This window comes from Crotalus tigris, unplaced genomic scaffold, assembly GCF_016545835.1.
Source record: "Crotalus tigris isolate CLP2741 ecotype Arizona unplaced genomic scaffold, ASM1654583v1 scf7180000019154.1569036, whole genome shotgun sequence".
In the NCBI taxonomy this organism is placed as follows: domain Eukaryota; kingdom Metazoa; phylum Chordata; class Lepidosauria; order Squamata; family Viperidae; genus Crotalus; species Crotalus tigris.
The window spans coordinates 474,631-489,677 of NW_024097404.1; the positions used below are offsets into that span (position 1 = coordinate 474,631).

Genomic DNA, 15,047 nt, shown 5'->3' on the forward strand with positions numbered 1-15,047 from the left:
AAGTTTGTCTACCGGGAGATGACTTTCTTAGAGGGTACATAGGAATTCTATGCTCATTGTGACACCCGCCCCCGCCCCCATCTTCTAGCATTTATCAAATTTGGGAATAAGAAATGCCACTATCTGCATGCAACAAACTCCTGAAGCTGTTCCTCCAGTAGCTAGATCAAATGGAAGTCTTCCCCTTAATCAGCTGAAGTAAGATTTCTTTGCTGAGCTGGCCGTTCATTTTGGTTACTTTTTAGTTATTGGTGAGATAAAAATGGCTCTGTTGAACAGCAAATGGCAGTTATCAGAGAGGCATTGAAGAGAGTTAATGAAGCACCTTGCTGAGCAGATGGCCTCTTATCTTGATGTTACAGACACCTCCATACAGATTTGTCACCTGCACAGTGTTTTATTAGCTCCCTTTGAAATACTCACTGGAACAGGAAAAACATGCTGGATATATATCATTCGCCCTCCTGGTAAAGGAATCATAGATGTTGCAGTCTTGAAGATGAAGGCAATCCATACTTCTGAATGAACCAGTGGCCACAAGCTTGCTCCTATCCATTTAGTTCCAACCCATTTTTTCCTCTCTTTTCCCTCTCCCTGGGTGTTATCTAGCTTGTTAGACTCCTGCTTTTATGGATCTGAATTTTAGTGCCTGTTCTTGTGCTGCTTTAATCAGACCCTCACTGTTGTCTTTTAATCCAGCCTTTCCAGCCAATGATAGGATTTCCCAATGCCTGACACCTCAGCTATCTTTGATGGTACATGCGGGTTTTGATATGTCACAGCACTTCCTCTTCTTGATCTTTCTTTCATGTCTGTTTGTGCCTCAAGCATTCTTTAGCAGCTCATATTTGGATGCCATCTTACCAATGTATTCCTGGATGCTCTGGGTTTTGTCTAGGACAGAGGCATTGAAAGTCACCAAACCTTATCCACTCTCTTTCTGGTTGGTGTAAACTCTTGAGTGTTGGACTTGCACTGGAAATTTCTGTGCATTGTGAAGACTTTCCAGATTTTCACATTGGCAGATTCTTTATCCTTCATATCCTCAGTAATCAACAGAGTATCTGATAACTGGCAGGGCATATCTGTTGATGGTGTGAATTTTTTTTTTCTTTCCATTGAGCTGGACTTGTCTTATCCTTTGTCGATACTTGCTACTTGAATGTTTCTGTCTTCCTTATATTTTTCTCATGGTTCCCATGTGGCTGTGGGATAACAAAATACTTTTAGCTGGTGTATATGTCTGCTATGTGGCCTGTTGGTAGTCCCTCCCCATCAGTCTTAACTAGTTCCCTCTCTTTACTACCATTTCAATCTAAATGACATTCCAATGTCCTCATTATAGATCAGGGGTGTCAAACTGCCGGCCCACGGGCCGGACGCCTCATCCAGAAGCCGCGCCCACCCCATTGCCAGCAATGGCAAAACCGTCCTGATACGTTGCACGTCATGTGACATTGCGAGTTTAACATGTCTGCTATAGATACATGTCAGGTGGATCAATGTCTCATTTTCTCATTTACTCTTAGCATACACTTGACATCATCAATATACAGGAGGTGGCTAATGGTAGTTCCACTCTTGAACTGATACTAATACTCATGGTATCCAGTCCTTGTGATAATCCAGCTGAGGAAGTTTAAACGTATACAGAGAAGCAGTGGGGACAGTGCATTACTTTGTTATATGCCTCACTTAATAGCCATTTACCGTAAATGCCGGCGTATAAGGCGACTTCTGCGAGCGCTGAAATCGGCGCCAAAGACGGGGGTCGTCTTATACGCCGAGTCGTCTTATACGCTGGAAATACTGGTAGTTTCCGGCGTATAAGACGACGTTCTAGGAATGCGGCCCGGCTATAAAGACGGGGGTCGTCTTATATGCAGGGTTGCCTTGTACGCCGGCATTTACGGTACTGTATGTGAGCAGCCAGTGTTGTCTCGCAGTCCTCTTGAGGAAGATCCTTAGTGTCCTGTTGACTTTGTATAGTGCCAGGCATCCACAGATCCATCTGTTTGCCCTTGAGTTTGCTCCCAGGTTTTAGGCTGTCCTGTAGTCAATCCAGGTTGTGCTCAGGTTGGTCTGTCTAGATCTTGAGGATGGCTCTTTTTATCTATTAGCATCTGGTGTTTTGAGCCTCTGGTGTTTTTCCAAATGCCTTTCTGAGCTGTGCTTATGTAGTGACCCATATGGTCCTGTAGCTTGAGGGCTACAATACCTGATAGGAATTTCCATGTTTTGGGGAGACAGGTTAATGGTCAAAAGTTGGACAGTGCTGTTCCTTTGTGACCATCTTTGATGATCAGTAATATCCTTCCTTGTATTAGCCAGTCTGGGTGGGAGCCTGGTGCTAGCAGCTGGTTCATCTGTCCTACTAGGCATCAATGCAATGTTCTTAGCCAGTGGGTATAGATCATGTCTGGGTCAGGAGCTGTGTAGCGTATCACGTTCTTGACTTACTGTTGGCTATCTGCTACTGTGGTGGTAACTGGTTCCTGTTTTGGAAGATCGGATGGTCTGCTTTCAAGTCCTGCAGTCACCTAGTGCTACCCGTATGTGTTTTCTCTTTCTCCCTATGTTCTTCCAGTGCTGCTGTTTCTGTGTTGCACCGCAGTTAGGTATACACCATGGATGGCTGTTTGGGGAACAGGGCATTTATCTTCTTGACATCTGCTTCTCTAGTGTCATCTCCTTAGACTGGTAGCCAGGCTGTGAACCTTTGTATAGCAGTGGAGTCAAGTCCTTGTATTTTTTCAGTACCCAAGTCTTATTCTTTTTCTCATTATTTTCAACCTGAGCTTTCCACTTATCTCCCTATCTCTCTCTCTCTCTCACACACACACAGACACATCCATCCATCCAGTTCAGATTTCCTGTTTCTGACACCACAATCTGTAAAATATGATTTACAGTTATATAAAACTGGGGGGTTTTAATGTTAAAGTACTGGAGACAGATTGCAATACAATCAAATTATATGCTTTTAAAAAGCAAATCTAAAGGAAGACTAGGAAGACACGGGAAGTATAAAATTATGTTATACAACACAATCTAATCTATATGGATGCAGAGATGCTGCTATCTTGGACTGAATAAAGATACAGCTGCCAATCCAGTAAACTTCTATATAGAAACAGGAAGTACTCCAATTATTTTAGTCACGTCATATTTACTTATGTAGCAACAAGGCTTAGTTGCATCTTCTCTGATACAGCAATTCTCTTTCATTCTTGTTCACTGAGATCTGACTGGAATCTTCTACTGATTTGAATGTAATCTCATTCCCAAACCTTCTAAGTTCTGCAGATCAAACTATTTGTAGTACTTGTTACAAATCCAGTTAAAAGGAACATTCTTGTACTTCTATTTCAATAAAATCAGTTTGATTTTTAAAAATGTGATCGAGACATGTTGTAAAAGCACAGAAGATTAGGCTGAATGTGTAATGCTAAAATTATAAGTGGTAGCTGAAATAATGCTTTAGATGCAGTTTTAGTAGCTTCATATTTTTTATTAAATTGAATACTATTTAACCTTCCTTTCAAATGCCAAAATTTTCTTTATGGTTTTTAGATATGTGGATTTTGCAATATATAAAACATGCAATAATTAACTACTCAACTACTTTGCTTTTAAAATAAATTTATTATGTGTATCAAAAGTGTATGTTGTACATGTGTGTGTTTACAATAGCAGCATAAGGAATGGTACTGTATACTTGAATATAAAAACACATATAACTCTCCAAACCATTTTCCTATTCAAATTGTACTATTTTATTTTGCCATCATAGGATTCCCAAATAAATGTTAAACTTGGTAAAAACTAGAAACAAAGGGGGGTGTTTGGGTCAACTAAACAGTGAGTAATGTTTAAACCCCATTACTCCCATTGCCAATCCAACACTTAAAATTACATCTTCTTATGGCTTGCAAGTTAAAATGACTCATGTAGTTTTTTCCTCACTGGCTCTGTTTACAATATGTATTTCATTTTCATATTGTTGGTAAAACTATAAATCAGCAAAAAAAAAAAGCTGTACTTTAAATTGCTCTATTGCTCTATTTGGCACGCAGTATAACAACTTTGTTAAATATAACAAAATATATCCGTCATAAATCAATGTGCCACTAGGTGGTGGTACAACATTTCTTTGTGGTAAGTTTTTATTCTTTTATGCAGATATTTAAAAAAAGGTTTGAAGAAATTACATATTTATGGAGTTGGAAAATGACCTACAGTTTCCTCAAACTTTATAATTTTGTAAACACATGCAAACAATTGTTTGCCAACTATGCATCTTTCTCTTTAAGGCATGCTTCCTAATCAATTTATTTATCCAGTCATTTATTTGCATCTTTCTCTTCCTCCAGCAGAATAGAGAAGAGAACACTGCCTTTGATTAAATGGGTCAAATCTCAAGCAAATATAATGCAGCATAAACTAAATAGCATCTTAGTGGTTTTAGATTTAAGAAGCTTAACAGATTTTCTCTCTCTGTCCCCCCAAGTACTCTTCTGTTTAGGGGAGTAGGGGAAAAGACCAAAATGACAAGCCATGCTTTTAAGTTGAAGAGAAAGTAACATGAGGAATGAATTATTTCTTGATGAAATATCACATATTTCCATCACTATAATTAAAAGCTGTTCTGTTACTAAAAAGATTCATAAGAATTAAAATTTGGATGAGTACCATGTCAAAAAATTCCAAAGTCAAACACAGTATGGCTTATAGCAACAGGGAGGCTCAAAAGCAGGGGAAATATTGAAAAAAGTGGCTTCTTCAAAATCTGTCAGTAAAAAAAGAGTAAGAACAGACTAGAAAAAAGTTTTTTATTTAAAAGTGTACATGTCATAACTACCAACTTTATACACTGACTGGCATTTTTATCCGTTCTGGCCTGTATAGTAAAGGAAGTAAAGGAAGAAGCAAAGGAAACAGAGAGAGGGCAAACCAAGTTGAGATTGCTTCTCCCATGGTCCCATCCCTTTGGCAAGCCTGGATAATGCGTCAAAGTTGATTGAGTAGAACAGTCCAAAACTCCATAGCCAAATTGGATGGCTTCCCCTGCTAGCAACTTTTAAGTGACTCATATGGTTCTTTTAACTGTAACAGTTTTCACTTGCCATTTCCATTGTTTTGACATAAAAGCAAGAGAACCCGTTGTCTTCCAAATTACATCTCTGGCCCAGTCTTTGAAGATGCCTCTACCACTGTAGCCTGGGGGTCCCTTTTGCTAGCTGTGGGTGTTTTCATTTCAATGCCTCAGTGAGATGAGTTGGCTGTGCGATCTCTGTTCCCCAACACAAGCATGTTCTTTTAGTTGGACTACATGCAGCAGAAACTGGTCACTTAGGGAGTTCAAGTTTAGCTGCTAATATAAAATGGCGCCTGTACTGTAAAAAAAATAAAATAAAACAAAAGGCACAAAGGCCACGTTAAGTAAATTTAAACATCATACAAAATGATGCTTGAAGCAGGTCTTGTTGTAGTGTGGAGCTACTCTGGATCAACAGCTTTATCTTGCACATTGTACTGCTTGTTCCTGGTCAGCTTCCAACTGATGAAAGATAACAGCAGAATGCCAATAATTTTGTAGCCAACCTGGAGGCCTAAGTACCTGGAGAGAGAGAGAGAGAGAAAGACAGAGAGAGAGAGAGTGAGAGAGAGTGAGAGAGAGAGAGAGAGAGAGAGAGAGAGAGAGAGAGAGAGAGAGAGAGAGAGAGAGAGAGAAGGTAATTTCTTTTGAAATAAAACGCAATAAAAAAACTTAGCTGAATGACTTAGAAAAAAAACAAGTGATTTGCAAAACATGTTAAAAGTAAACAATTCTGAATTTGAACTCTAAGCAGTTGCCCGAGTGCAAAGCAAATGTTTCACTGATGAAACTGGCTATTTCAATAATTTTTAATTGGTTTAAAATGCTCTGTTTTAAGCTCCGAACACTCAGATTTGGATACAAAAATTTGAATTTTAGAAATCTTTAGATTTCTATGAAAATGGAAATTCCAGATCTGGATGTGAGTTTTGATAGTGAGAACAATTAATCCAGTGGAATGGATTAATGTCTCCAGAAAGCTCCATCACTGTAAGTTTTCAAGAAGACACTGGACAACCATTTGTCTTGAATAGTACCCCTTGTTCGAGTAGGGGGTTGGACTGGAAGATCTCCAAGGTCCCTTCCTGTTAGTCTATGTGATTCTATGTTATCAAGAAAAGAAAGCGGCACGAGAAGAAACTCCTCTGTTAGGGACAAAAAATAGTTTCCCTTCTATAGGTGTCCCAAAACTGTTATATTATTTCTTTTGGAGAATTAACAAAGTGAGATAAGTACAGTAGCAATTTTTCAATCATTTTATGAAGTGGAATGTTACAAGTGGCTGGCATTACAGTAATAAGTCTTCTGGGATCAATTATCCTGAACTTCCAGATAATTACTAGTCATATGGTTTTTCAAAAGAAAAAAATGAGGTTATAAGATAACAGCAATATTATACAGGTGATTCATAATTACTTAGTGAAGCAGTTCATATCATGGCAGATTGTGTGATTCAGTGTGCTAAAATGTTTTCTGCTGTCTGGAGAGCATAAGATGTGCAATCCAAGTTAATGATTTATTATTATAAAGGCAGGAATATGCTTGCCTCAGATTGGTTTCCATTTTATTTCCATTTTAAGACAAAATTCCTTCCTTCTTGAATCCATATTGCAATCTTCTCAGCCACCAATGATATGGCTCTCTAACTTCCATTATGGACAAATTGGTACCGCTACATGTGTTGGAACTGCAAGCCATAGATTTCTGACAGTTTATGTCCCATCTGGAGGCAGCAGGTTGGAGAGGTCTTCTACAGATGGCTCTGATTCAAGGGTCTGCATCCTGAGTAGCTGTGGAACTATTACTATTTGTTCCCCATTCAATTAGCCCCAGTTAACTGCTCTACTCTAGGAAGGGAAGTCATTTCCACCTCATAGTTGTTCCTTGGGAGAAGGAATGAAAGGACAAACTGAAAATCAGGATATGTACTCTACGGATGCTTAATTCACTTCCATGGTTGGAATGCTAGGAAATATCTGAGATTCCTTATGAGGTGAATCTCCTGAGGTATCAACAGAACAGTCACTGGAGAATGTGGTAAGAGATGCCAAAGGGCCATTGCAAAGACTTCCTTTGTTACTGATTAAAGTCTCAAAACTTTACTAATTTAGGGGTTGCTGGAGCCTTGATTGGTGGATGGAAGGAAAGCTCAACCCATTTGCATCCCAAGGAGGAAACTGCTAATGCACTGACAGCCAAGTTTGTTTTCTTAACTTTACCTAGCCAGAGGCAAGGGCAGAAAGAGTGAATGTTCCTGCTCTTGAGATGGACTTCATGGAACATTACTGGGGATTTCCTGGCAAGATGCATTCCATTTTTTCTGATCTATTTATGTTAGTCAAACTCTCTGTTGAAGTTGATGATGGCAGGAAGCCTGAGGATCAAGGGGAGGAAGCCCTTGTCCTCAAATTAAATCATTGGGAATCTACTTTCCCAACTTCCTTAAAGGGCCTATCCTGGAAATAATTGCTCAGTGATGAATAGCCACAGCTAGATCACCTTCATAATGCACAGAACTTTTCTATAGCATTCAATACACGACCATTTCCACAAAAAGCCAATGTATTTCAAAATTGTGGGGGGGGGGGAGATGATGGAACGGGTGGTCTTCTCTCATTTTATTCAATAATCCTGCAAGACCTTTTGAGCTCAGAGTGACTGACTGGCAAAAATCATCCAATATACTCTAACTTCAAGTAGGAATATGAATGAGGTCTTCCTAGACCCAGTAAAATACATTACACTGGCAGTTCATATATTTTCCCTGAAGCCGTGTAACCAATGTGCTTAAAAGTTAAACGAAAAGGATGCTATCTCTGAGAAGACACCAGTCTTTTTGCATTAAGATGGGGGTCCTCTCTGAAGAGTGATATAAGGTGCTTTAAGAAGAAGCATATGGCAAAAGTTCTGAGACAAAGGGGATGGGGAATTCCTGGGAATTTACATCCTCCTCAAAATCCAAGTCAAAACAAGTCTTCTCAAATGAGTGTGTGTGTGTGTGTGTGTGGGTGGGTGTGTGTAAAAATCCTAAGTGGTTGTAAAGGAATGCCAAGACATTCACACTTTAGGCTTCAGGAGCATTAATAATTCTGTCTCCCCAAAAATATTACACATTTTAAGCTGATTAAACAACAACAGCCTTCAGACTCAGCCAATTCAGATGCATAGATAGAGCAGCAATCAAAGCCCAGGGGGCCTAAACATGAGAAAGAAGAGCCAAGAAGATTCAGGCATCAACTACCGTTGTTCATACATAGTCAGATGCAGAAATAACTGCATCAAAGCCTTTTAAGAGACAAGCAGAACAAAGCCACATTATGAACAGGTTTTCCTGCTATTGCTTTAAGCTTTGTAATTATTAATTTTCGTTTAGTTTACACAACTTAAAAGTGATTTTAATGCAGCAAACTTGCACCCTGAGTGCTATGCACAATAAAGAGAATATTGGGCAAATTACCAAGTCAGATTTTATGCTGCAGATAATAATAATAATTTATTAATGACATCAGCATTTTTGGAGGGCCCCGTAAATACTGGCATGATTTATGGAAGGCAAGCAGTCCATCAGTTCTATCTATCTACCCCAGATAAGAAAAGCCCTTGTCTAATTCACACAGAGAGAACTATCACTATTCCCATCACTTACCTGCTGCGGAAGAAGCTGTTGTTATAATAATGGCAGGCTCCACTCTTACTATTGCAGGCTTTCTTCCACCATGTGCAGGAAGAGTCAATGAGGATGCCAAAGAGGGTAGGAGCTGGCAACCAGGCTTGGAAAGAAAGAAATAAAGAAAAACCCACTAGTTGCCAATCCTTAAGTCATTTTCCCCCCTTTTTTGCTATGCTCAATATAAAACCTTAAAATAATATTTCCTTAAAATAATATTACCAACACCCTTTGCATGTATACTCAGAAGTAAATCCCTACTATGTTCGATGTGGGTTATTGCTTTATAAATAACTTTAGGTTTGCAGACTTGGGCTGATACTCACCCAGTAATCTCATCAATAGGAACTGGATTCCAATAGCAAAAGACTTTTCATCATAGGACACCACTCTGTTTAGAATCAAAATATAGTAAAGTATATCAGAAAGCCAAATAGGGGGAGCAAGGATTTGGTACCGCTCTCTGAAAAACTAAAAAGACTGATGATGATTATGAATGGTTGTAGAACAGCCATAGCAAATTAGTTATCTATTTATTTAGCATATGGCATATCACACATGATTTAGCAATATATATTAACATTTCACCTAGATTAGTAAAACACTGTAAAATATAAATGTTAAAAAGATCTATGTTCAAATACCAATATCTAGGCCTTTTAGAGACCGAGTGCCCAAACTGCAACCCAAAACCCACTTATGTATTGTTGGGTGCCGAGTGGGTGTGGCCCATTGGGTGGGCGTGGCTACGGTGGTAACGGCAGACTGGGTGGGACTAAACGTTCAATCAATTCCAACTTTGTGAGATCTTTTTTTTTCCTGCGAGAAGTTGAAATTGATCGATTGAACCTTTTTTTTTTGCACACAGCGGCGGATGCCTAAAGCGAAAAGGTTTTATAAAACCCAGCTGAAGACCTAGGACTGGGGCAACGGTGCATGTGCCCAGAGAGGGCTCTGCGTGCCACCTGTGGCACGTGTGCCATAGATTCGCCACCATGGATCTAGGCCATCCAACCACTGAAGCGCAGCATCATTTATTTTTTTAAAATCAGATACTGGACTGGTATATGCCCTCAGCTTACAGTGATTTGATCTACAGCAGGAGTTCCCAACCCCTGGTCTGTGGACCAGTATCGGGCCATATGCATGCCAAACAAACAAGCATGCCAAAGATTTTGTGTAGGCAGCACACAAAATCACGCACCCTCTGGTCCATGGAAAAACTTATCTCCATGGAACCGGTCCCTGCTGCCCCAAAGGTTGGGGACCTGTGATCTACAGTTTGATGTAGAACCCTGCAATTACCTCCGAGGGAAGGATACAATGCCCCATTTATACGGTGGGTCCCAGCAGATGCTGTGTGGGGTGTGAATCCTATTGGGTTTTTTTTCTATGGCTGACATGGTAGTTCAAAGCCTGGCACTTGTTTTTGTAGGGTCATTCATATGCCTGGGCATTCAGCAACCCATTTGGCTTTAGTTATTTAATTATTTTACATAAAAAAGTGTTAAACTTGAAAAGAGCCTATAAAAATATAAAAAACATTTCTGGTGATAGTACTCCATAAATTCTATACTTTGTACAATAAGACCAGGTGAAACCTAATTTCTTTTACTTTTAGAAGGCACCTGGCTGCCCTACTAATGGTCAGACTTCAATTTCAGACTATTCAGCAACAGTTATACTGACTCAGGAATTTTGGAAGTTGATTCAAATGTCAGTAGAGCACCTATACTGGGAAAAGCTGTATGAAAATATATCAAGGTTTTAGGATTTCTTTTATTTTACTCCATATTGCTATGTTACAGTTGGCATTTGTATGTATTACAAATTACAGATGTATTGCATGGGACTATCTACTAAGGCCCTAGCCCCTTCTTACCGTAACACCATCATGTAGAGAGGGTTGTGAGAAAGACAGGCAATCAATGCAGAAAATGAAATGATGAATATAACAGGCAACAACAGATGGGCACAGCTAACAGGGCAAGATCCAGTCTTTGCTGAAGATTGTCCATACTTGGTGGAGATACAGGAGCAATTTGTATAGATCTTGTTGAAAGAAAAGAAGGGAAATCAATCTCAAGAAATCAATTCACTTCAAGGTTGGACCATAGCTTAATGGTAAAGCATCAGAATCGTAAGTACCCAGATTCAATCCCTGGCCTTTCTAGTTTAAAGTACAAATGTTAAGAAAACCTCTGTTCTAAATGCCCAACTGGTCAGAATATACAACACTGAATAAACAAATAGTTTGATACAATATAAATCAGCTCCCACTGGTTCATGGCTTAATTACTTCATGGCCAATTCACTGTTTGGCTGCTGAAAAGTGTGGTTATATGTTTGAGGGGAAAAGGAATTTGGTTGTAATACTACTCTAGTGTTATAGACATTATATGCACATTTAAAATTATATATTGATATTACATTTGTGATCCATTATTCTGAAAGTTTAGAGCAGGAATTAATAAATACAAATACCCAAATAGATAAATAAATGAAAAAGTACAGTGCTGATACTGCATCTTAAACAATTAGCTTTGACCACAAAAAGCAATTTTAAAAGTAAAATACAGCTTCTAAAGCTAACTTAGATTTTGGCTTCTGCACTTCTTGAAGTACATGTGAAAGCCCAATAATAAACAGCAGACATTATAAGAAAGCTGTTTAGCACACCAATATACAGTCTGTAAAATGGTAAAAGTTTCCCTGTCAATCATGTCTTGACTCTAGGGCAAGGTGATCATCTCCATTTCTTGGCCAAAGGAGCATAGTCCAAAGACAATTTCCATGGTCATGTGGCCACCATGGCTATTCGCCAAAGGAGCACCGGAACACTATTACCTTCCGACTGAAGTGGAACCTGTTAACCTTCTTGAATTTGCATGCTTTTGTATTCTAAAAATTATTATATACTGTAATTTTTATTATGAGAAGGGGAAGTGATTAGATACATGGACAATAAACATATTTACAATATTAATTTACTGATCTGATGCTAAATTTTAATTTAAACAACAAAATCAACTTTGTTCCAGCCTGATCCATTTTTAAGTGGAGTGTGCCTTCTCACCATACTTCTCAAAATTTATGTATCTCCTAGCCTGAAAAAAATTGTGTACTTCTGTTTCAGAGTGATTATGGAGTGTGATGAGATATTAAAGAAATGGATCCTTTTTAAATAAATAGAACAGGACTCATATTAAACCTGACAAAAAACTGGTTTTGTCTTGATAGTATTAGTAAAGCTACCTTATGTGTTGTATTGCCAATCCATGTATTTTTTATTATTTATGTTGAAGAACAATATTTCTTCAATTTTTTTTTGAGAAGTATATTTAATTAAAATAATCAGAATTAAAACTGAGATTCTCTGCATGAAAAGCACTATTTTCAGTAATGAATCCTGCTCTAAACACTATCATTAAGGAGAAAGCACTTGGTTTCCTTATCTAAGAGTGACTTGGCCTTAGTCCCACCCTGTCTACGTGTTGAATGCTAGATAGATTTGAATCCCATAAATAACCCAATAGAGCCATTCTGCATCCTTAACCTCTTACAATTCCAGAGACTGAAGAATTAGAGAAGAAACCACTACAGCCAGCATGACAGGGAGAGAGGTACTCCACACCATCATCTCCGCAGACTGGATGGAAGAGATACTTTGAGCAAGAGCAGCGAAGGTTACATGGATCCTGTTCTGGGGAACTTGATGTACTGCCAGAAAAAAAGGAGACAAAATAACATGAAACCAATGAGTGAAATGTGTTTTCTTGAGTGGGCTGGTGATTCCAGCCTGTTATTGTTGGGTTCTTGCCATCTTGAACCTTGGCCTATTGCCTTCTGAAGGTATTGCTAATGATGTTTAGTTAAATCATACACAATCATTACACATACAAACATATGCAGATAATTTGGGGAGAAAATCATTTGATTCCTGAAATAATCTATCTGATATAAGCCTATCAGTAGAAATCAAGTGGAAACCAAGGGGGGAAATGTCAAAATGATACTGTAATTAAAATGGAAAAGCTTCTTAAGGCAAAAGTACATTCTCAAGGCAAGATCACATTCTTACAATTCTCTTTTTGAATTGGACCCTTCATTCCCCCATATTATGAACTCCTGACCAATGACAATTTAACATTATGAATCAATGGAATGCAATACATAAGTTTTTTCGAGGACTAAGACTGGAGCCACTTTCGTTCTAAGCACAGATCACGTATTTTATCAGTGAGCTTTCATCTTTCTAAAGCATCACAGGAAAAGCTTGCTAAATAGTGGGATTTTCTCAAAACCTTTCTGGGAATGAGCTTATAATCTTTGGAATGAATAAGACTTCCATCATTTTAGCTTCTCTATGCTCAAGTTCTTGAATGGAAGAGCTAGTGAAAACAGATACAGGTAGTCCTTGATTTACAACCATTTGTTCAGTGACTGTTCAAAATTACAATGGGACTGAAAAAAATGACCTGACCATTTTTCATACGACTATTGCAATATCCCCAACATTCAGATGCTTGGCAATTGGTTCGTATTTATGACGGTTGCAGTATCCCGGGGTTATAAGCTCACCTTTTGTGACTTTCTGATAAGCGAAATCAATGGGGAAGCCAGATTTGCTTAACAACTGCATTACTAACTTAACAAGTACAGTGATTCACTTAACAACTATGGCAAGAAAAGTTGTAAAATGGGGCAAAATTCATGTAAGAAATATTTTGCTTAACCACAGAAATTTTGAGTTCAATTGTGGTCGTAAGTTGAGGACTACCTGTATTGCTTTCATGTCTCCAAATAATTTTAAATGAATAATTTGGAGCTTTTTGCAATATTATAATATAAGAACAGTTCTACTAAGTTGGACCAAAACTTCATGTGAGTAGTTTACCATGGTAATTACTAGGATATTCAAAGGCAGAGTATGGACACCATGTCCTGGAATTGGGAAGACAAACTTAGCGATCATAACTAACAGTTGTAGCTATCATTTCCCTCTACTTATCTTTTAAAGCCATCTAACATAGTGGCAATTCCACCTAATTCCATAACTTAATTATGAGTAGTCTATGGAGAAGAGTTCACCCCAAATATCATACAGTGCCAGTGATACAGTCCCATAACATGCAGCAAGGAGATGCACAAGCATCATTGGAAAACAAAGGAGATAGTTTTAGTGATATCCCTGCACAAAATGATTCAGCAAAATGTAGACTGCACAAGTCAGCATAAGTCAGAATAGCAAAAACAATAACGCCACAACAAGACACTGGCTAAAGAACCCATTTTGGATTTCATCGCCACACTCATTTGCCATATTTGTTAGATAAGGTGGAATAAAGTAAAAAAAATGAACAAATTAAATAAATAAAAAATTAAATAGAAATCTGAAGACTGGGACAGGAAGAAATTGTCAAAATAAAATAAAGAGAAATCTCTGTGCCATTTTATAGCTCTATGTCCTAGTTGCCAAAGAGTACTGCCGGAAGAGTAGAGCATGTTACCTGGACAGGTGAATTCCAGCCACGGTCTGTGAAGAGCAGCCCATAAAAAAGAGAGGAAGATAGCAAAGGGTGGAGAAAAGTAACACCACAATGGTGAAACGTGGAATGGTTTTGAGTGAGAAAGCAAAACGTTTCATGATGAACCCTCCAAAGAGCATCCCTAGTGCAGCTGAAGGCAAATTCATAGATCCTACAAAGGAAAGGAAAGGGTTGAGGAGAGTTACAAATCCTTAACAATTGGAAACAGTGCTACACAACTAAAGAAAAAAATCTCTTGATGGAAACAGGATGGAATCAGTCTTAAAATTGGTACAGGCAGGATTGTATGTTCTTTTTGCATAATAAAATCTTTCTTCATTTTTATTGTGAGGATCGGATAATCAATTCCATTTCCTAGCTGTTGCACTTTGAAATTCCTACTGGCAATTTTTTTCTGCATATAAAACTGAAGGAATCCTGCATCTTGCACACTGAACATCCAGCAAAAGGCAGACGATTTCTACAGGAAAGGCAACTGCAAACACAGACAATTCTTTTGCAGAGAATACTGTGATTCTATTTACCCTCCCAGAGCCAAGGGGAAAAAAATGACATTGTCTCCTTCCAACATAATATTCTCAGTAATAGGGAAAACAGTGAACATGCTCCTGTCATCGAGAGGCCTAGTTCACTACTGCTAGTGGCAAAAGAAAAGCACTACTGAGCCAATTATTTTTCACAGTAATAGCAACAGCAAGAGCGCCCTAGGCTCTAACCTCCTATACAGTACTGT

At 38.4% G+C, this 15,047-nt stretch overlaps 1 protein-coding gene across 1 annotated transcript in view; it reads right to left on the minus strand.

Annotated features, from left to right (window-relative positions):
* Positions 1 to 3,625: 3,625 nt before the first annotated feature.
* Positions 3,626 to 15,047, minus strand: part of SLCO2A1 (solute carrier organic anion transporter family member 2A1) — a 58,498-nt gene continuing 47,076 nt past the window's right edge. The window contains exons 9-14 of the mRNA XM_039360092.1: positions 14,276 to 14,465; positions 12,329 to 12,485; positions 10,648 to 10,817; positions 9,092 to 9,156; positions 8,745 to 8,868; positions 3,626 to 5,620 (exon numbers count right to left, since the gene is read on the minus strand). Coding sequence (XP_039216026.1) covers positions 5,500 to 5,620; positions 8,745 to 8,868; positions 9,092 to 9,156; positions 10,648 to 10,817; positions 12,329 to 12,485; positions 14,276 to 14,465 — 827 coding nt within the window. The 3' untranslated portion in view covers positions 3,626 to 5,499. The remainder of the gene's footprint in view (positions 5,621 to 8,744; positions 8,869 to 9,091; positions 9,157 to 10,647; positions 10,818 to 12,328; positions 12,486 to 14,275; positions 14,466 to 15,047) is intronic.